This window comes from Chrysemys picta, chromosome 2 (assembly GCF_011386835.1).
Source record: "Chrysemys picta bellii isolate R12L10 chromosome 2, ASM1138683v2, whole genome shotgun sequence".
Taxonomy (NCBI): Eukaryota; Metazoa; Chordata; order Testudines; family Emydidae; genus Chrysemys; species Chrysemys picta.
Genome location: NC_088792.1, coordinates 177,950,852 through 177,974,339, shown reverse-complemented (window position 1 = coordinate 177,974,339; position 23,488 = coordinate 177,950,852). Strand labels below are relative to the sequence as shown.

The 23,488-nt window shown below is 45.7% G+C and overlaps 1 protein-coding gene and 1 long non-coding RNA gene across 2 annotated transcripts in view; one reads left to right on the top strand and one right to left on the bottom strand.

The window, feature by feature from the left end:
• On the bottom strand, positions 1 to 18,896 carry SMIM13 (small integral membrane protein 13). Its single transcript, XM_005305188.4, has 2 exons — positions 18,363 to 18,896; positions 1 to 3,806 (listed from the first exon to the last, which is right to left on the bottom strand). The coding sequence occupies exons 1-2, from the start codon at positions 18,436 to 18,438 to the stop codon at positions 3,613 to 3,615; spliced, it is 270 nt and encodes an 89-aa protein (XP_005305245.1). The 5' UTR covers positions 18,439 to 18,896; the 3' UTR covers positions 1 to 3,612.
• Positions 18,203 to 23,488, top strand: part of LOC135981629 (uncharacterized) — a 19,451-nt gene continuing 14,165 nt past the window's right edge. Inside the window, exon 1 of the long non-coding RNA XR_010598747.1 lies at positions 18,203 to 18,350. This is a non-coding gene — a long non-coding RNA (uncharacterized LOC135981629). The remainder of the gene's footprint in view (positions 18,351 to 23,488) is intronic.

Genomic DNA, 23,488 nt, shown 5'->3' with positions numbered 1-23,488 from the left:
TCTCATATCAAGTCTATTTTATTTTGTTTTTGTTAAGTTATCTGTGCAGTCAGTTTAAAAGAACAGTTAACATGATGAATACAGACAAACCACATAAGCATTAGGTACAGTATGTTTAACAGTTAACACTGAGAACACAAATGACTACATTAAACACATTCTTTATTCTGGTTGTTTCCAAACAAACTGAAGTTGAAACATACACAGGTCTAGGTCAGTGTAAACCTAACGTTAAGCAGCAAATTGCTCACTGATTGCAGCACAGTATATAGCATTTACTGCAAATAGCTACAGCAGCAGTGCTTAATGAATGAACTGCATAGAATTAGCCTTGTGGGCAGGTGTTAAATAACCATGATAAAAATCATAATGGCTTCCTAACAGGTCTGAATTATGCAATATTCATAAAAAAAATCCTACAAGAATGCAACTGTCCTCAGTTTTCTCCTGAATTTGTAGCCATTATTTACCTACTCTTTTCAACCAGCCTATATTATGTGCTTGTTCTACAATCCCTGGCAGTAGCCTTTTCAAATAAAGTGTTTCATAAACAAAGCAGATAACTGCTGCTCACTCAACCATTGCCACAAAAGTGATATGAATATATTTTAAATTAATAGACCCAAACCAACAAGTATATTCAGTAGAATGGTTGTAATAAGGCATATATATTTAAAAATAAATCTAATTAAAACAAAGATGAAGTCATTTATATTTTTGCCTTACAAAAAGGTTTTTTAGAATTGTATTACTTAATTAAAAACTAAGTGCTCAGCTACAACTAAAATACTTTAGATGTATACTGTTAAAAAAAGTCCAAAACAAAATATTTTGAAGACAAGAACATGAGTTCTATTGGACTGGTAAAACTTAATACCTTGGACCTGGTCACATGCACACTTTCACATAAATACGCCCTTGTAGGTGTGTGTAAAACCCCAATACGCAGAAGTTTCCACATGGGACATGTGCAGAAAACCCTTTTTATTTTCTCCTATTCATATTATACATTGACATCTTCATTACCAAAGCTCCACAACTCATACTATCTTTATAATATAAACCTTGTTGTCATGCTGCTACTAGGAGCATGAATGTAATGTTATAGGTGGATTTAGTGTTACTGGCAAGTAAGTCACATCAGCCTTATTAATACAATAGTGTTGGCTATTTTTCACAAAATGACAGAATAGATGAACTCCATGTGGGGGAAATGTACACTTGGTGAGGAAAAAAAGGTTGGTCAGAAAGGCAGGACAAACTTGCTTCCCAGAGTTCTATATTCATTAGTTTTAATTTCCATTTTATTGCATACTTCCAGATAAAAGTGTCAGCATTGAAACTTACTTGGGTTTCCCTCATCAACTTACTCAAGGCATAAGGCGCAAGGGCTTTTGAGTGCTGCCTTGCTGGGTATCTGTACTGCTGTAATTTCACATTTCTTCACAGCTGTTAAAATTAGAGACTGCCTGTGGGTTTCTATTACCTCTTTCAGCAGGAGAGATTAGAAATGTCAGCTTTTTGCTGTATGTGTATTTCCTATGTGTACTTATATTTCAGTTAGAACTGAAATGTACATATAGTATGAATGCTTTATATCAAGATTATAGACCTTTTGCAGACTAAAATTAATGAGAGTGTACAAAATGTATGTTCTTAATGAAAAGATTAAGAAAAATGCTCCAAAATCTGCTTAGAACGGTTAGGTTGAAGGTATACTGTACATCAAATGGACTATACAGTTTATATGTCCTACAGGCAAACACTTGAAACAAGCAGGAAAAGGAAACAATGTGGTTGATCAATTTGAATACAATGGGGATATTACCTTAATCAATAGCCATTTCCAGTTCCCATTCTTACCAACAGGAAGTATGGAATAGGAAAAACTATTAATAGGTTTTACGTGTGTTTAGAGGATATGTGCAAACTGATGTGTAACCATGCTTGAAAGTATAATCCGTAATAAAGCATGCTTGTACATACATGCTGGTAAACAAAGAAAGAATATAGAACTTGCAGGGAAGGGTCAGGACATCCATTACATATTTTAACCCTGACACATCAGGAAGAATGTTTATGTCAGCTGTTTGTGGTATATTTCAGTGAATACTGTCATCTTCAAATCCTAACATTAGCTTTCAAACAATATCCACAGATAAATTAGAATATAAAGGCAGTAAAAATGTGCTCTTCTCCCAGACATAAGAGTCTATTCTATCAAAGAGCTAAGCATTGCTATTGTCACTAGAGGTTCAAGAGAGTTTGTCCACCAATGTAGGTTCCATAGTTTGTAGTTTTAAGACATTTTCCTGTAGAGCAGAATCTGAATGCATGGAAAACCACTAAGGAGAAACTAAACAAATCAACAAATGCATCCAAAGTTTATGAAAGGAAGTCAGATGAGCTTGTCCCAAAACACAGACTGTTCTTTTTGTAGCTTCATCCCCCAACACCCCCCTTCAGAGGCAGCACCTGCTTATTCTTCCTTGTTTGATACACATCAAACACTAGTTTAAAGTTGCTAGATTGCTGCAATGTGGGATTTCATTTTGCTTGAAGTACAATGCAAAAAAAAATTTAAATTAAATTAAAAGGATGTTCACCTGGAGTACAATTCAGGTACTGAAGAACTGGGAGAATCTGCTAAACTGCTGATAAAACCAGTAACCACCACCAAACATGAGGTACTAAACACATTGCTACAACACTATTAAAGTGGTGTCCACCAAATTGGTCACAATTTCTTCATAATAATGGCACCAGAAAAAAAATCTGGTATCAAATACCTGATGTAAAAATGTTTACATTTTAAAGTGAGTTAGAACTGTGTTTGCCACTTTAGGATACTGAACAGTGAAGATACTTAACCCATGCTGCACCTCCCCATCTCCAGTAAAAATGGAGTCAGAGGTTCAGATGACAAAAACACAGAAGTCTAGCAGAATAGTTTTACCTGTAACCCTTCTTGTGTCAAAACCAAGAAACCGGGTATGGTCACCTGATTACGTTTTTCTTTAAGGAGATCGTTACAACCTCCACATCATGCGTCTCTAGTACTAATTCTCATGTATAGAAAAGGTTACTAAACCTCATTTTAGAATACCGTGCAAGCAGGATATCCTTTGAACATCTTTCAAGTTTACATGCATTGACAAATTGAAGAATATATATATATTTATATAGCTGAATGAAATACAGAAATAAAATTAAATTTTACTACAACTAGTTGCAGTGCTGTGAAATAAAAATAAGTTAGCAACCATTTCAAGTCCGAGATGCTTACCACCTTCAGACTAATGGAAAGGCTAGGCCTATGGACCAGCAAACAGCATCTATTTGCAGGGGTAGGAGCTACAGCAGCTCAGCCTTTTTCAGGCAGAGAGATTCTCCCCCTACCTTCTTTTTTCTAGTTCTATATGGCTTACCATTAAAGCCCTTCCTGAACCGCTACTAAAGTAGTGTATATCTGAAAACCAAAAGTAAAGGTTCACAGATATTTGTTTTTTTGCAGTCCATTGTTTTCAGTAAAACCAAACTGCTGAATCACACAGTGCAGCAGAAGTGTTTAATCTGTTCATAGGTCACTAATGAATGCCCAGAGGACTCTTTTTAAGTTGCTTCTTCTGCTGGTGCCCTTCTTTGCCGTGCTGATTTCGGTCTACCTCTCTGTGGAGTGGGTGGAGTCTCCTGTTCAGCTTCAGACTCTGAAGGCTCATTATCCCCCTGCTGGGATCCTGTGTCTCCTATCAACTCTCTCAGGAACTTGAATTTAGATAAAAACAGTTGCCACACCACATACCAACCTATGGGAGACAAAAACCAAAGAGTTACTCATTTATGTTATACAATAATTTTTCCAACATACAAAAACTCAGGCTACAAAAAGCGCATTCATCAACTGCTTACTAGCACGCAGAAAAGGATTACCCCTTTCCAAAGATTTTTAAAGTGATCTACAGTTCTCAATTTGATTCAACTGATAGAACTCTTGTCTCTGGACCAGAAGAGGCCGAGTTCAAATTCCAGATTAGGACTTGAGCTCCCTATGAATGTTAATATGTCAGCATAGCAACAGGGGGTAATGAATATTGCACAATTATGGGTATCATCCTTTGAATATTAAAATGAGGTTCCTTCTTGTTTCTTGACTGACCATGATGCTTTTTCATTGTAAAAAGATAAGCCCAGCATTTCCAGCCTAAACTTCCTCACTCAATAAATAGACTAGAATTTAGATTTAGTATAAAGCACAGCTCTATTCTAGAATCAGACTGACAAGGTTGTCATTCTTCTAGCCCTCAAAATATTCTCAAGTGATACTTCAACTGGAAGAAGTGATCCCTTCAGTTCAAAAATCTTGCTTAAACAAGGTACTACCTCATTTACCCTTCCAAGATTCCATTACAGAAAAGTTAAAATGATCAGGGAACACAATTTAGCATTGCACAGCTCCTCCCACCGCCACCTCCATATACAGGGAAGGGACTATAAAAGGCAGTTTAAAACGTGCTGTTTAGTCAGAACAGCAAATTACAGTAGTAAGTCTTCATTTTTAATGCCCTGCACAGCCTACCCCCAATCTACCCATTATCTTGACTAGGACATCAAGATGTCATCTTTCAATTCTTACTACTGAGGGCATTCTGCACCAAAAAATTAAAAATTCCATGCACAATATTTTAAAATTCTGCAAGTTTTATTTGTCAATAAATAAATGCAGAGGCTCCAGCATGGCAGTGGGGAGCACAGGCCACTGGCTTGCTGAAAGTGGGAGATCACCCTGCAGCCTCCCACCCCCAGGACAAGGACTCAGCGGTGAGGCGCAACCCAACCCGGACAAAGCACAAGGCCTGGGCCTGCCCCAGAAACACCCTGGGGCCCTGCCCCTCTGCGCCAGGTGTGGGGCAGGCAGGCTCAGTGTGGGGGGACAATCTGGGTGCAGGCAACCCAGTGGGGGAGGGGGGGGGGAAGAGAGATCTGGATGCACAGAGGTTCGTGAAGGGAAGGGAGGGGAAGGGAGAGAGTTTCCAGATGCAGGGGCAATGCGACTCTGCAGAGGCTTCCAGGTGAAGGTGGTTGGGGCTCAGTGGAAGGGTCTGAGCATGGGTGGGGTCGAGGGTCAGTGGGGGCTCAGGGTGAGGCATCAGGGTGGGGGTTTGAGTGCAGGGAGCTCAGTGGGGGGTGGTCTGGGTGCAGGGGTGGGGGTTCAGAGGCAGGAGGTCTGGGTGCAGAGTGGCTCCAGGTGCAGGGGTTGAGGTTCAGTGGGGTTGAGGTGCAGGTATGGAGGGCTAGGGGTGTTCTGAATGTGCTCACTAAGGCTTGGCAGGGGTGTCTGGGTATGGGAGGTCCGGATGCATGGGGGTTGGGTGGATGGGGGAGCAGTTCCCTGTATAGTGAGCCCTCCCCCCACAGTTGAGGAGCAATGGGGGCATGAAGCAGGAAAGGATGCTGCACTTCCAGCAGCCGGGGGGAGGTTTCTTGGGGGTGGGTCTGACACAGTCCCAGACACTCCTTGCAGGGGAAGAAGTCGTCCCATCCTCTCCTGCCTCCAGCCCAGACAGGACTAGCAGCTGATCCTGCCTCAGGGTAAGAGCCACTGGCTGGGGTGTCCCCAGCCCCATGGTGATTTACCTCTCTGCCAGGTGCTCAGGGTGCCTTAAAATGTACCTGCACTGCTAGCGAGTGGTACGAGACTGCTCTTGCAGCTTCCCTTTGCTTCCCTGTCAGAAAGTCATTTTTCTGTGAGAAAGCAAAGAAATCTGCGGGAAAGATGAATTCTGCGCACATGCAGAATTCCCCCAGGAGTAAATTCTGCTCTGTCATTGTTACATTTTCCAAACCAACATCTTTATGTTCCTTCCATGCTTGAGGAGAGGCATGGAAGGATCTCCGCTAAATATCTGAAAAGCCATCTTAATGTCTCCCATATCCTTCCTTAAAACTCTCCTCTGCCGTGATGCCTACAAAAAAAACTTGACTATGTTTAGGGAAGTTGCTGAACTGTGATCACTGGTTTTGTTGGCTATTTCCTTGCGCTCCCTCTTTCTGCTTGTTGCATCCACTGTTGTCTCTAATCATATACTTCAATTGTAAGCTCTCTGAGGAAGTGACTGTCTCTTTGTTATGCATTTGCAAAGTATCTAGCACAATGAGGCCCCGATGACTGGGACTCTTAAATGCTACCATCCTAATTAAGGCTGCGAGTTTGTCACAGAGGTCACGGAAGTCATGGATTCCGTGACTTTCCATGACCTCCATGACTTCTGCAGCAGCTGGTGCACCTGGCTCCGGGGTAGCTCAGGCAGCCCTTGTGGCAGTCGTACCGGCAGCTGCTGGGGCAGTCTTGGGCTACCGCCCCACCAGCAGCAGAGGAGTTTGAGTGTGGGAGGGGGCTGGGGCATGGGACGGGGTGAGGAGGGCTGTGGGTGGCCCTTACCTGGTGGACTTCCCGGAAGCAGCAATGTCCGCCTGGCTCAGCTGCTAGGCAGAAGCGTGGCCAGGCAGCTCTGCCATGTGCACTGCTTCTGCCTGCAGGCACCACCCTCGCAGCTCCCATTGGCTGTGGTTCCCGGCCAACGGGAGCTGCGAGGCCAACACTCTGGGCAGAGGCAGCACGCAGAGCTGCCGGGCCATGCCTCTGCCTAGCAGCCGAGCAAGGGGGAGGTTGCCACTTCTGGGGAGCCCCCCCAGGTAAGAGCCGCCCAAAGCCTGCCTCACCCCGTCCTGTGCCCCAATCTCCTGCCTCCTCCCACACCCAAACTCTGTTGCTGTAGGGGAGGCGCGGAGCCAGGTAGGGAGCCTGCTGGCCCTGCCAACTCGCCCCCACCCCCAGCACCCGGGCCGCCCTCCCCCAGTCCCACCCACCCCCAAGTTTTAGTCAGAGGTGTTTTTAGTAAACGTTACGGACAATGATTTGAAAAATTATGCTATACAAAAGTGTTATTTGTTATATTAGAAATGTTAAGTTTATCCTGCTTAGAGTTAATCATTAATACTTTGACTCATGTCAAACTGGGAAAATTCTGTCAATTCCAAATTTAAGTCACTGGCCTATATGAATTTTAAATTACCTTTAAAAATCTTGTTTGCCCAGAACTAGCAGAACCAGTCTTGATTATTTATTTTAGGTGTCACCAGAGAATGATAATAGACATCCTTTAAATGTGGACAAGAACGCAAGAGTCATCAAGGAAGATGACAACAACACAGAGACATCTAGGCAGTCAGTCTCAGTCTCAAAAAGATTATTTTTTATGCCCTACGATCAACTGTCTCTACAGAATTTGTAGTTAAATCCTCTTTCCCTCACTGGCCCAATTCTTATAGAAAAGCAATCAAACAATGCAAAGGCACGTTAGTTTCTACTCACAAGGGAGAGAGAGAGAGAGAGAGAGAGAGAGAGAGAGAGAGAGAGAAAGAAAGAGAAAGAGAAAAAAACACTAAGTGTGTCAAATGAAAACAGAAAACTAACAGCAATATACATATTGCTAGGATTAAAACTGTACTCATTGCTACTAGTTTTCTATTTTCATATACATTTAATATATATGAATGATACTCAGAATATTACAATTAAAGAAAACCTATGAAGCAGCTATGAATCTCCAGTTCTAATAGTCCTCATTCTTGCCACTAAATCAGACACTCAAATTTAATTTTTTTAAAAAGATGTAATATTAGACCTTACAAAAGCATATATGAAGAAAAAACAGACCACAAATTATCTAATTTTTTTCCTAGAAGCCCTTCAAAGAAAGCCAATTCACATCATAAAGTGTACAGTTTTAATTCTAGGGACAGCACAAAACAAGACATCAAAATATTTAGCATCTTCCACAAAATAGTATTGGGTGCTTTAGAATAGCTCATTTAAAAGATGAACGAAAAATACTGAAATGTATTTAATACCCTAGATTACCAGCATAAGTGGGGCACTGAGCACATCACTTGGTATTACACAATAAGTGTTCCTTTTATCTTTGCGAATTGGGCCATTCATCATATAAATGATCATTTGTATATCTACAAAACTTTTAAATTTAAGACAAGAATTTGGACATATTAGATAACCAGCCAATTCAGACCTCATTGGGCAACTAAGAATTTGCGGTCAGCTAAGTACACTGAATCACTATACAGATTTAAAAAGCAGTGCAGGATTTTACAGAAAGCCAATGTCATGATGCTAAAGAGATGGTGAATTTGAAATCTAGACATTTATATTAAAAAAGTTAGAAATACTTTGAGGTACGACACCTGCTCCGAACTGCCACTGCCAATTGTGGAGGTTTTACAGCCATTTTCTTATTTTCTTCTCCAACGGGTTCTCGCCCCTTGTTGCTGTGTAAAAGGCCCACATAAACATGTAAGACTGACTGACTATACAGGGGAAACCCTGGAAGTATCCCCACATGATGTAATCAAAGTGGATAAAGCCTTTTTGTCTAATTGCTTTCAGTCACAGTGTAATCTCTGATTTAAGAAAGTGTTATCTGAAGCAATACTAAATAAAAAAATTCAAAGAAGAGTGATTTTTAAATTGGGTCTCTTTAAAAAAAATAGGTGTTATACTGGAATTGCTGAATGCTTGTAAGGACACAAACTGCTCCTTAGATATAACATGGTCAGGAAGAAAATTGACAGCCAAAACAGATTTTGCGGGGGTGGGGGGGGGGGGGGGGGGGGAACACACACAGAGGCCTGTCAGCATTTTCAAGTATCTCACTGAGAATGGTCTCAATCTGGCAATACTATGTTGATGGTACAAAGATAGTCTAGTGACAGATTTAAGGTATTTCATCCTTTATAATTCAAACAACATGTATACCCAGACTACTGATACTTGGGAATATTAAGAGCCTTATCAAATGATAATCACCATACATCAGTGGTGGGCAACCTGTGGGCCACAGGCCGCATATGGCCCATCAGGGTAATCTCATTGTGGGCCACGAGACGTTTTGCTTACGTTGACAGTCTGCAGGTACAGCCCCCCGCAGCTCCGAGTGGCTGCAGTTCGCTGTTCCCAGCCAACGGGAGCTGCGAGAAGCAGCGGCTAGCACGTCCCTGCAGCCCGCAACTCCAGCCCCAATCAAGGGGAATGAATTAGGGCTGGTCGAAGAGCCCTATTCCTATCTGGCAATGAGAAACAGCTGCCAGCCGAATTAGCCAGGGTCTACAAAGGCTGGCACGCAGGAAGCCAGAGAGAAAGGAGGGAGGGAAGAGAAAGGCCAGGCACAGAGAGGGGTGGGGCGCTCTAGTCTGCTGCGGGCAAAGTTTGACTGTGAAAAACCTGTACATAGATAGTAAGGTGGTGGTGGGAAACAGCTATAAATAAAGAGCACTGGTGTTTGCACCAACCTGAGGGAAGCAGGGGCAGAAACCAGAGGGGCCCACTACGACTTGCTACACATGGGGGCTTGTCTGGGATCTCAAGCCAGCGCAAGCGTTTGACGACCTGGAGATGGAGGGGACCCTGCAGTGGCTAGTGAAGCAGCAGGAGGAGATGCAAAAAATATATTGAGATATACACCTATGTCGTAGAACTGGAAGGGACCCTGAAAGGTCATCGAGTCCAGCCCCCTGCCTTCACTAGCAGGACCAAGTACTGATTTTTGCCCCAGATCCCTAAGTGACCCACTCAAGGATTGAATTTACAACCCTGGATTTAGCAGGCCAATGCTCAAACCACTGAGCTATCCCTCCCTGGAAGGTGCTGCAAGCCTTTCAGCAATCCCACCAGCTAGAGAGGCAGGCTTTACTCACCTGGCAAGTGGAGCAACAGAAAACCAGGGTAGATAAAAATCAATGATTTAAAACAAACAAACAAACATTCTTTTTAAATCAGATTTTTTAAATTAAAATCAGATTTTTTTTTATAAAACGCTTTTTGAGGAAAAAAAAATCTTTCTAAAGATAGTTTTAATTCAGATCCATGATGAGATATCTTTGAGCTATAATGTAATAGGGATTATTAATTCTATAGTATGAGACAGTATATTCATTTAATGTTTGAGCAAAGTTTTGTAAATGAGTTCCAATAGTTCCAATAGTTCATGGATTAGGGACCCAATCTTATGGGGTTCCAGGGGCTTCTGTATAGATTATTTAGGTTAATTTTTCTATCTACCCAATGGGACTCAGTGCTAAGTCTAGAAGATACCATCAGAGATGCTTAGTTTTGCAGTTCTCAAACTGTGGATTTGCGTCTCCAGAGGTAACATGCGTGTTAACAGCAAAAATATTTTTAAATAAATAATAGAGGTGAGAAATAACAGATCTCAAGCCTATTGTCCCCCTGCAAATTTATGTACACAGAATCAATCCCTTTCCACTCTCTAAAAGTGCAAAGTTTCAAAAAGTTCAATGAATAGACGATTGTTGGGGGAGGAATAGATCTGGACAACGAGAAGTCTGGAGATAAATGTGAGAAGGGAGGAATAGGCAGTAGAAACAAAAGTGAAACTGTTTGAGCAGCATATTCCAGAGGTCTTTCTGAGTGTAGCCTTCATTGACTTGAGATCTACCATACCATTCTCTCACTAGAAGGGAAAACCTATAATGGCAGCAGGCCATAAAAGAGATCCAGTTTGGGAATATATTAATGAAGTTCCTCTACCTGTGAAGAATATGTATTAAGGTTATTATAACAACCAACAAGAACGCACTTTTATGTAGAAATCCATGATTAAATCAAGTCTTCCTGACTAGTGATTTAAATCAATTTGATTTAAACCAAATCCAACCTGAAGAAAACCCTGCAGGACTTTATAAGGGAGCAGGCCAATGTGCAGCAGCAGCTCCTCCAGAGACTGGTGAGTCCCACGGGGGTGATGACATCTACGCGACGGGATTGGACCTGTGTAAGACGGGCCCTGCCGATGACCCGGACGCCTTCCTCTGTACCTTTGAGAGGGTAACCCTGGACACCGGATGGGATTGGGTAACCTTGGCCCTACGGCTGGCTCCCTATCTGACCAGCGAGGCTCAAGCAGCTTATATGGTGCTGAGCAACGACCAGGCCAAAGACTATGAGGCAGTGAAGGTGGCCGTCCTAGACCGCGTAGGGCTGTCAGCAGAGAAATACTGGCAGAAGTTTCAGTTGCCCTGGTGGACGGGGGGTTTGCGGCACCGAGCCTTCCCCCAAAAGCTGACCCACTGGGCCACTTGTTGGTTGCAGCCCGATACCCAAACGGTGGGGGAAATCATGGACCACGTGATCCTCGAGCAGTTTTTACAGGGCCTCCCTGAGAACGTGCAAGTCTGGGTCAGGTGACACCAGTCGGGCACCATGGAGGCTGCAGTTAAGTTAACTGAGGAGTATGCGGAGGCGGACTTCCCCCAAAAGGAGGGTCAGACATGCCGGGAGCTGGAGTGGGGGAAAAGACCCTGAGAACATCCCCCCACCCCTGGGAAGGGCCTGGAAAGGAAGAAGGAGTCCAGGCGAGTCCCCAGTTGCCCCGGACAGCTTGTGTACTGGCAGTGTGGGGGCCAGGACATAAGCGGGGGGACTGCCCAGAGATGGAATGCGGTCTAGCTGAATTTTGCGGCTGGACTAATGTTGGAGGGCGGAGGAAAGGGCGAGGACTAGCCACCATCTGGGACTAGCAACAAGGGGCGGTAGCTTCATTGCTGGGAAAGCGTCTGCCGCCGACAAAGCGCTGTCCACACCAGCGCTTTTTGTTGTTAAAACTTTTGTCGTTCGGGGGGAGGGGCGTGTTTCACACCCCTGAACAAACGTTTTGATGACGAAAGTGCAGTGTAGACATAGCCTTAGTCTCTGTGCCTGATCCCAATTTTACAGATGGGGAGTAGACACAGAAAGACCAATAGCTGTGCCCTCCCTCACAGCGGTGTTGTGAGAATAAATGTTAAAGAATTGTGAAGGGCTCAAATACTATGGTAACATAGGCCATGTACATGCAATAGACATAGTATGTGTGGCTTGGCTCCACAGGGCTCTTTGAGCTTGATTCTCCCTCAGTGCAACTTTTCAAATACAGTCCAGGCCTATTTCATTCCCACTAGGAAAAGAACGTATCGCCTTGCTAGCTCCTCTTTACAAGCATGTTTTAAAGACAACTTCAAAGGAAAGGGCATTTTCTTTTTAACTGTCCTTAGAAAGACAATGTTGGTTTAGGTCTCTTAAGCAATGTCTACATTAAAGACCTTACAGTGGCACCTCTGTACCCATGCAGCGGCGCTGCTGTAAGATACCTTGTGTAGCCTTTCTATGCCAATGGGAGGGAGCTCTTCCATCAATATAATTAAACCACCCCCAATGAGTGGTGGTAGCTTCTTCTGCTGATCTAGCGCTGTGCACAGATGGAATTTATGCTGACAAAACGTATGTCACTCGGGGGCGACATACGTTTTGCCAACATAAGTGGTAGTGTAGACATGGCCTTACACTTTGAAGGTCTGTGAAATTAAAGAGTTATGAAATAACTGAATGTAGCATTAAAGAACAGCTTGTGTCTTAAGAGCATTCCTGTCTACAACTGAATTCAGCCTTCTGAAATAGTACACAGAAGTCCCCTATCTCAATGTTTGTTAAATCTGTTTTGGGTTTTTTTTTTTCTTTTTAGGCAAGATGTAAGTCAAACCACATCCTGCTAGTCAAAAGTTCACTAGAAGTTTTCAGCACATAGCAAAATGTACCTCTTTGCAGTCACAGTGTAGCTCAAGGTGTGCCTATTGTGAGAAAATAAATCAAGTACAGACAACAAATGCTCAAGTTAGTAATATCAGAGTTCAGCTTGCCTGACACTTCATCCTAACCTCACTTCCTTGACTGTGCTTCAATATTGTCAAGATCCCACCATTTGCACAAGAGTGTGTGATGTTATATGTATACCATTGTGTTTATTCAGGTCTGCATGACCATGAAACCTAGGTCTGTTGTGGCACACAAGTATGATGACCATAGCTCTTGGCATGTTAAAGCTTTTTACTACCAATGACAAGAGGCAAGAGACAACCAAGGCTAAAGCAGTGAAGTGAAAGAAGGTAGGTTAAAAAAGATTGAGGAGGAAAGGAAGGATATTAAGCCAAAAGGGAAAACGGGAGGGAGGGAGGGAATGACTGGGGAGGCCAAAATTTGACCTGATGGAAGGGAGTGAGGAAGAAAAAGGAAAGTCCTGAAATAGGCAGCAGTAAGACAAAGAGAGGGGGGAAATTATACAGATTTAAATGACTGCTATTTGAGACCCAGGCTGATCCTTAAATTAGCTGTGTGATCCCTGGGAGTATGTGCTCGTTTCACGGCACCAGGAATAGTGCTTTTCTCTAGGCAGAAGAGTCCTATGCCTTGCTGCTGGAGCCCCTTACTCACTGGAGACATCTCAGTTCTTCTACTGACCTGTTGGAGCACTAGCAAATGAGGAGTGTCAGACTCCTCCTACAGCAGATCCTGATGGGAATAGAAAAAAAGTCACATCTGCTGAAGGACCCTGAGCTCCTGTGGGAAAGGAGCTGCTTCAGATCTCACTTTTCTCCTTTGCTGCAGTGTAAGGTGGAGGTAATCCAGACTACTGAGCAAGACTCACTCTGCCTTGATCAACAATTGGTCAGACACCAGCAGTGAGGATGTAAGTGGGACAAACTTGAAAGTCTTATCTTGCTCGCTACCACCAGTCCTAATAACTCAAAATGGGCACATGAAGAACACAGGATAGCACACAAGTGGCAGGGAGAAAAAAGCAGAAAACAATAACAAAATCCTAAATAGTTGAGAAGAAATGAAAGGAAAAGAAACAGAAGCAAAGTTGCTAGAAGTGAAGTTCAACTTTAAAGAGTGACTGACAAACAGCCATGTTTACAGTTTCTCAATCATTTCTATAACAAATGTGCTCAGTTTACAAATAGATTTTTTTTTAACTGCAAGAGCCCCCCCGTTCCCCGCCAGGTTTAACCAAGACTCTGAAAGGCATCAGCTCCCACTGATGACAATGGGAATTGTGGATACCAAGCAATTCAAGAGCAGGGCACCTATTCAGGGATTTTTATTTAAATAAGAATGTAGGTGCCTAACTTTAGGCATATATGTTTGAATATTTTGGCTTATTGTCTTTACATGGCTGAACATTTAATTTTTCTAATGTGATTAATTCCTGTAGACATTTAATGTTTTAGATTTTTCTCTTTTCTCTTTAGAAGAGTGGTAAAAACTAATTTAAGTTGCATGATAAAAAAGGGGAACTAATTCAGCATGGCACACACTAACCATATTTGTGCTAAAGAGTGGAAATTCAAATAGCACTAGACATGTCCACCAGATCCAAGTGTTAAATACAAATTTGTAACTACAAATAGGAGTTGTACACATCACCTTTGAAACATGAATCAGACATTTTTTCCCCATTTGGTTAAACCTTTATAAAAATCTTTCTGTAATTAGCTAAAAGAATATGTAGTGCCAGTATTATTCCATTAATATGTTAGGAATAGGATAGCTCAGTGGTTTGAGCATTGGCCTGCTAAACCCAGGGTTGTGAGTTCAATCCTTGAGGGGGGCCACTTAGGGATCTGGGGCAAAATCAGTACTTGGTCCTGCTAGTGAAGGCAGGGGGCTGGACTCGATGACCTTTCAGGGTCCCTTTCAGCTCTATGAGATAGGTAGATCTCCATATATTAATAAGCAAAAACTGAAATATATTGGCTACAGAGTTCAAAGTGTATACCACTAAAAACAACACTGTAACAGGCCACAACAGTTGATTTAATTATGGCACTAGCAGTAGTCCCCCTACAAAACTCATGCGCCAATCCTGAAAACATTTAAGCACATGCTTAACTTTACTACTTGTAGCGGGTCGGGGCAGGGAAGTAAGGTGAAATCAATGGAGCTGTGGTGAATTCATAGGCAGGGACATGACTTCTTTCCTGTGTCTAAGTGCAAAGTACATTGTGGGCACTGGGGGGGGGGGGGAGGCAAAAATAAATTTAACTGTGTTCACGAAGTAGTGAACTTTTTAATGGTGTCTACTGTATATATCTATATGCATGCGAACATTAATAGAAAATGTAAGTTGCCTTGTTGAAGCAGATTTGTTTAAATATTTGTTAAACGCTTAGTAGTAAATAACAGTTTCAGCTAAAGCATTGTAATGTATTAAGTGATGTGATATTAAACTGCTTTTTGAGACTACTACACTAACAGATTTAAACTCGGTATTGAGTCTTCCTTAGTAGCCCAAGCATGCAAAGCTACCTTAAATCACAGGAAGTATTCAGCAGTTTGATGGTGTGGAGAAGGGACCATGTCAAGCTGAAACTGTTTGACATGAGTTGCTGTTATAGGGTAAGTGTTAAACGAACCTATATGATGGGGTACCTTATGGCACAAAGAACATATGCAAAGAGACACAAAGTCTTGGATTCCTGGATTGAAGCTCCACCCAAGACTGCTCATTTGGACCTATGTGGTTTGAATTTGAAGGGTCGTCTGTTGTCTCATATCAGTGTACCAAATCAGTGTAAAGGCTAGGTTTATTTGCAAATCAGCAAGTTTTAATAGTTACCAACTAATGAGAATCAACCTTTCTTTAGGAAAATAACTTAAAATTACAAAAGCAAAACAAGATTAAAATTGATTTAAATCAAGATTTCCTGAACAAAACCTAAAAAAAATCCCCACACCAAACCCCACAGCCCAAAACCAAAACAAACCCCACAATTTTATACACATTATCTTAGCAATGAATGCTAAATATCATTTTTCACTCTGCTATTCCACCATCATTTATTATGATAAATATAATTGATACTGTATTTTTTTAACAACTTCTAGAGATGACTGAAAAATTCTGAAGCGTTTGTAATGGACAAAAAGATTCAGCAAAAGTTTTCTGAAAGTTTGCATATATAGCTAACTCTACAACTTGAATCTATATGTATTCTCTCTTCCCTATGCCATGCATGCTATGATTTTGTATGTGAATTAAAAGTATTGAAAAAGGGCTCAGAATAGTTTTAACACCCCAGCTTCCCCACCAAGTTTGGTTTGATAGAAAAGGGACTCTCCCTTACTAATGGCGTCTAGTCACTACCTGACTCAAGTGAAATGGAAATAAGTTAGCTTTATTACTGCTATTACAACAATTTATATGGCGACTAGCATTTTGGCATGTAGGCAAATTGGGCCCAAACCAGTATAACTGAAATCAATAGGAGTTTTAACATTAACTTCAGTGGCACTAGGGTTAAGTCCTTTCTGGGAAGAATTAATCTACCACTGAAGACTTCTAACACTCACACAGAAAGAATTATAGCAAGAGGCAATACAAATATTTAGACTATTTGCCAAAACAATGAAGTTGGAGAGAGTGCCCAGTAAATCATTTTTCACCCAAGAAAACACAGTTATTACCAGACTCTTCTACAGTAACTCCCCACTTAACGTCCTCTCGCTTAACGTTGTTTTGGTCTAACGTCCCTGCTCAATTACAGAACATGCTCCATTTAAAGTTATGCAATGCTTCGCTATAACGTCGTTTGATTGCCTGCTTTGTATACACTGGCAGCCCCCCCCCCCCCCCCAACAGCTCCCGTATGCGAAGTCTTGGAAGGATAGGGTTCTAAAACAGTGGTTTTCAAGCTTCGGGTCACAACCCAGTACTGGGTCGTGGAATGCAAGGCACTAGGTCATCTTGCTCAGCACCCGGCCTTTAAAATCTAGTAGTCCCTCCTGTTCGGACACAGCGTTGTGCCCTGGAAGCGGCCAGCAGCAGGTCCGGCAGGGGGGCCACGGGGCACTGGCTCTGCTGTGGGAGGTGGGGCCTGCAGATGAGAGCCATGCAGAGCCACTTGCGCGCTTCCGCCTAGGAGCCGGACCTGCTGCTGGCCGCTTCCGGGGCACAGCGCAGTCCGTGGTGCCAGGACAGGCGGGAAGCCTGCCTTAGCACCCCTGCTGCGCTGCTGACTGGGAGCCACTGGAGGTAAGCCTGCGCCCCAACCCCACACTCCAATCCCTTACACCAGCCCTGAGCCCCCCCCCCCAAACCCAGAGCCCCCTTCTCCACCCCAAACCTCTCATCCCCAGCCCCACCCCGGAGCCTGCACCCTCAGCCCAGACCCCCCCACCCTGCAACCCAACCCCCTGCCCCAGCCCACATCCTGAACCCCTCATTCCCAGCCCCATCCTGCAGCCCTCACCCCAGCACTCTAACCCTCTTCCCCAGCCCTGAGCCCCCTCCCACACCACAAACCCCTCATCCCTAGCTCTGCTGGGTCACGGACATCAACAATTTTCTTCACCGGAAAGAAAGTTTTAAAACCACTGCTCTAAAACTTACTGTACTATAAGTTCAACACAGTTAAGTTGATTGTGGGATTTTCAACACCTGTCAAGTTCAAGACTAATAAAACAAACAACTCAGAGAAGTTATTTTATTATCCTTACTAACAAATGGTCTGTCCTGATGGAAAATTGTCATCTAAATATGTAAATAGCCTGTGTAACCTGGATTGACTGTACACATAGTGAGAGATAGGATAAAGATATGCCTGATTCCTAAGTCAATGCAAACAACAGCTTCCTGCTCTGGGTACACTTTCAATATAGATAAACAACAACAAAGTCATTGACAGCTCTAATTCTCTGTCTATAACCTGTTTCCAAATTATTAAAACGTCCATTAAATTCAGTCAAAATTTTACTTAGGACGCGGAAGCTCCTGACCTTTAAGCATTTTTAATCAATTTAATACATCATTTTATTTTCTGACTACGGTAAAAAGCATTTATGCAAAGAATGTAATAAGACTCTTCAGTTAAGTTCTTACTACCTGTTATATATGGGGGGAGAGAGGAGGATGTTGGTGTAGCCTCCTGCCTGAATATTACAGAACAATCCTAGTCTTTCAACATCACTCCTGTTACATGATTTTTTCGTAAGGTCTGCATTCCAATCAACGTTTACCATGGCAGTGTAAAGAAAATGAGGAAGCTGATCAGATTGCATCTTACAGAACATCCAAAATTCTGCTCTCTCTCTCTTTGATTTTTTAAAATACAAGAGACACCTATAGAGTATCCGTAAGCGCCTATCTTTATGGGACTCCATAAAGTATCAAATTAACTCCTTTAGTCTCAAATTAACCTCAAATGTGTGTGTGTGTGTGTGTGTGGGGGGGGGGGGGGTATATAAAAAAAGCACAGTTTTTAGTGGGAGGCTTTTCAAGGCTCAAATATTTGAGAACAAGCGAAGAGGGCGCTGTGAGCGAGACCCTTGATGGGGCACCATGTTCCTCCCCTCTCCCTTCCCCGGCAACGCCGAAGAGGACTCCGCGGAGAGGGACCGGGGTAGCACGGGGCAGCACTGGGCAAGGACACACACAGAGCTACGGGTGCGTACTCACCGCACAGCATGAACAAGAGCACACAGGCCAGGGTGGCCACGATCACCAGCAGCGTCAGCCCGACGCTCTGCCACATCTTGGCCGGCCGGAGCGGAAGGCGCTGGGCGCTGTTACCCGCAGGGAGGGCGCAGCGGCATCACCGCGGCGCATGGAGGGACGAGGCTGGCCGCACTCGCTGCACCGGAGAAGGGCTCGGGGGCGGCTGAGTCTGGTTATGAGCCACCCCCCGGGCTCATGGGCGGCGGGGCCAGGCCGGAGGTGGGGGAGGGGCAGGCACAGATTTGGGGCCGGGGGGGGGAGGGAGGGATGGCGGCACTAGGACCCCAGGGGCACAGCGGGGGGACGCGCCGGCTCGGAGAAGGTGGCGCCCCGCGTGGCTCCGCTGCCGGCCGCCTCTGGAGGGAGCCGCCGCGCCGGACGAGGGGCTGCGAACCCCCAATGGCAGAGGCCGGGCGGCGGCGGCAGTTTTTCTCCCTGACAAGCCGGCGCCAGAGGCCCCCAGTTCATGGGCGGCGCGCGGGAGGCTGCGTAGAAACGCATCACGGTGACGCCAGTCAGCAGCGCAGGGCACGCTGGGAGTTGGAGTGTAACGGCTGCCGCGGTTGCCGTTGCGAACTACGGTTCCCAGCATGGCCCACCGCGGCTGTGGTTAACTTTACCCCCGGGCCGGGCGTAGGGAGACCACATGTCCCGACTGTATAGGGACAGTCCCGATTTTTGGGTCTTTTTCTTATATAGGCGCCTGTTACCCCCCACCCCCTGCCCCACTGTTTCACACTGGCTGGCTGGTCACCCTAGCTTGAAGGGACCTCAGGAGGTTCTAGACCAAGCCCCTGCTCAAGGCAGGACCCTGACCACCTTCTTGTTCCTTCTTGTTGTGTCTCTGGTGTCCTAGCGCTGGCTTCTCGCTCTGGCTCAGCCTTCCCCTCGCAGTGTGCCAAGCATCAGTGCTGCACCAAGCGCTGCCCCAGCCCTGCACAGTCATTAACCCCACAGCAACCCCACCTTCACTCTTCTGGTAATGCAATGCACCCGTACACTCATTCACACTCACACTGCAATGCACCCCACCTCTCACTCACACTGCAATGAACCCTCACCCCATCCCTCACACTTACACTGCAATGCACCTCACCCCACCCCTCACACTCACACTGCAATGCACCCCACCCCTCACACTCACGCTGCAATGCACCCCCACCTCGAGTGACCAGGGGTCTGGTTTTGGACCGGAACACCGAGTCAAAAAGGAATCCTGACAGCTCCGGTCAGCACCACTGACTGGGCCATTGAATGTTTGGTTTGCGGCGCTGCAGCAGGGCTGGCAGGCTCAGGGGTGGCGAGTTATATGGGCCCATAGTGCCTGTGCTCCAGGAACATTCAGGGCCTGGGGGCCCGGCTCCACCAATGTTTAGGGCTGCGTCTCTCCCCCGGTCCCGCCTGCCACCCCCACGCGCCTCCCCTGGAGCATTTCCTGGCCCCGCCTGCCGCCCCTGAGCAATTTAAAAAACCCAAGGGGCTCCCAGCTGCCACCACCACCACCACTGGCAGTGCAGCGGGCCTAAGGCGGTTTCCTGGCCGGCCTCGCGCCGTACTGCTCCTGGAAGTGTCTGGAACGGCCCTACTACCCTGGAGAGAGGGGTGTGTGTCTCCACACGCTACCCCCGCCCTGAGCGCCGACTCCTCAGCTCCCGTTGGCCAGGAACTACGGCCAATAGCTGCGGCGATGGTGCGTGCAGGCAGCGGCGCATGGAGACCCCCTGATCCCCTCGGCTAAGAGCCGCTGCCAGAGGGGTGTGCAAGTAGCTTTCGGGAGCTGCCTGAGGTAAGCGCTGAACCCCTCACCCTCTCCCACACTCCTGCCCCAGCCCAGAGCCCGCACCCTGCACCCAAACTCCCTCCCGGAGCCTGCACCCCTCCCATACCCAAAATCCCTCCCAGAGCCTTAGGCAGGTGTGGGGGAGGGTGGGATCCATTCTGGGCACCATCAAAAATTATACAAACCTGCAGCCCCTGGGCAGGCTCCCTGCCACGCCCGTGTGGCTCCCGGGACGGGAAGCAGCCAGCATGTCCAGCTCCTAGCCTTAGGGGCTGCCAGGGTGGGTCCTCGTGCTGCCCCACCCGCAGGCACAGCTCCCATTGGCTGGGTCAGGGCAGGGCAGGAACTAGCGCCACTCGCAAGCGCTCAGCAGGTGGCTGTTGAGGGGTCGCGTGACGTGCACCTCTCCCGCTGGTTCCCGGCCCCCTTCTCGCGCTTCTCGTGTGGCTGGACTCAAGCTGCAGCATGTGCCCTGCTGCAAACCGTGGTCTGTCATCCCGTCACCGGCACCCAGGAGTTGGAGGTATGTGTATCCCCGTTTCCAAGTGCTGGGAATGGGGCTGCATCCCCATCCCCTCCACTACATCCCTCCCCGTCCCAACCCCCTGCACCCTCATCCTCTTGTCATTGCATCCCTCCCCTGTCACATCCCATCCTGCCCCCCACACCTACCCATCCCAGCTCTGTACCCTTTACAGCACTCTCCCACCCATCCTCTCCACCTCCCAGAGCCACCACCCCCATGTCTCTCACCCCTACACCTCATTCACCTCCATACACTGCTGCACTCCCATTATGTCCTTACGCACTCCTGTGCCCCCTACATCCTCATGCACCTGTAGCCTTCTGCCTCCCACTGCATCCTCATCCACCTCACATACCTCCCAACACCGCCTCCTCTCTCCTTCACTGCCCCCTCTCACCCCTACCCTGGTCTCATCCTTGGCCTCTTTCCCTCCCCATCCTCTTTCCTCCACCCCACCCATCTTTTCCCCTCCAGCCCGCCCTCCTGCCTTCCTGGGTGGGTAATTTAGGCAGCCTCTGGAAAAGTGTATGAAAAAGTGTCTCTGTGTAGGCAAGTATGTGCATGCATGCATTGTATGTGTGTAAGAAACTGTGTGTCTTTGTCAGGGCCGGCTCCAGCATTTCTGCCGCCCCAAGCAAAAAAAAAAAAAAAGCTGCGATCGCCGGCGACAGTTGGAAAAAAAGCCGCTATCGGCGGCGGCGGCAGTTCAGCGGCAGGTCCTTCGCTCCTAGAGGGAGTGAGGGACCTGCCGCCCCCGAATTGCTGCAGGTGCCGCCCCTCTCCCTTGGCCGCCCCAAGCACCTGCTTGTTAAGCTGGTGCCTGGAGCCGGCCCTGGCCTTTGTGTAGGGAGATGCGTGTATTGCTGCATGTGTGTATACCTGTGTGAATAAAATTTGCAGCCTCTTTGACTTTTTATTCCTTTTGCTAGCTTGCACACACAAAAAATGATGACATAAAATATGTGTATATTCATTTCATAACAAGTTTTTAAAAGAGAAGGGAACTCTAAAGGAATGTATTATTTCTTAAAAAGTGAATGTTGTTGACTAGTAATTGCAGAAGAGCCAATGTATCATACATTTCGCCCCACCTTTGTGTAACTACATTATCAACTCTTTGTTGCAGACTCTCTCTTTTTATGTGTATGTCCAGCACCTACCACCCTGGAGGCCTGATCTTAGTTGGGGTCTCTAGGTACTAAATAACAATTGTAATAATAAATAATGTGGAAGTATGTGTGTTAGTGCATGCTAGATATGTACACATGAATACATGTGTGTATCTGCATGTAGGTGTGGGAGTCAGTTTCTACAGATTTATTTATATAGGTATCTGGACAGGTGTGCATTTCTGTGGTTGTGCTCTATGGATTTGTATTTGGGCTTCGTGAGTGGGCCTTTAATGGACCCCTTACAGCTGTGATAATGTGTGGTCCTAATTCCACACATAACATTACAATAACTTTAGTGAACAAAAAACATGGAGCTGGTTATGAAAAATGGGAAGAGGAGAGGGAAAGAATCATGAAAATCTTTGTGAAATTTCATTTTTTTTAAATTACCATTTTTGACTATTTTGCTGCCAGCTCTAGCATCCTATAGCAAATAAAACCTGAACTTAGCTAATACATCTGTCAAAACAATAAATGTGCCTGTTTGGGCCTTGCAGTGAAAATGAGCATGTGAGAGAGGGTGGGGGAGAGCAAACAATGAAGGGAGGGGGGATGGAGTGAGTGGAGGTGGGAGGGGCTCAGGTGTGGGGGGTAAGGGTGTTCTGTTTTCTGGAATTAGAAAGTTGGCAACCGTGCCCCCACTCTCACTCACACTGAATCCACTCCTCACACTTCAATCCACTCCTCACCCCTCAGTGAGTCATACGGCAATGCACCCCACACTCCTGCTCACACTACAATTCACCCCAATCCCCTCACTCCCACTGCAATCCACCCCCACCCCTGACATACACGAGGCAAACCACTCTCACCCCTCATATACACACACTCCACTCCACATGCCCCCCGCACACACACACCAATGTACACACACTTCTCACTCATGTACACACAGCCCTCACACACATTGCAATCCATAAGCATCCCTAACTCACACACACACACACTGTCCCTGTGTAACACTAAAGCTGAGGGCTGGAAAGTTATTCACTGAAGGAAGGAGGAAAAAATGGGTGGGGAGGGGGTTGCATTAAGCACACCATAGCCATAGAATGGAATGTGGAGTGAGATGAGGGACAGAGGGGTGAATGGTTAGTGTTTTGCAGAACACAAGGGACAGCTGAGGGTGTTCAAATATAGCCCCAGAAGCACTTCACAAACCGACAGCAAAGCCATTGTTGGTGCCCACCCCTGAACATAGGTTGGGTCACTTCCTTCAGTTGCCTCATTACTGTTTTGCTTCTGCAGTAATTTATACCAGGGTTAGTTAAGGACAGAGGTTATTTGATCTCTGATTAATGTTCTTCCACTTGTCTCTCTCCCTCTGGCCTCCCGTATCTTCTCTATAATGTGACAGCAAAGTCAGTTAGGTTCAGCTGCGGCAGCACTTTTATTTCTGTGCCAGCAGGATATAGGTGAATTCAAATTCCACAGAACCAGGGTTTTTGGCTCCTTCCACTGTTGCCACTATAGTGAAATATCAGACAGCTATTTCCCTGCAGAGAAACTCTAGAAGAAAACTGTAGTTATAAACAAGGGTAAGGGAGGAGGTGATGTGTTCCATTAACTGAAGCACTGAACTAGGAGTTAGGAAACCTGGGTTATAGTA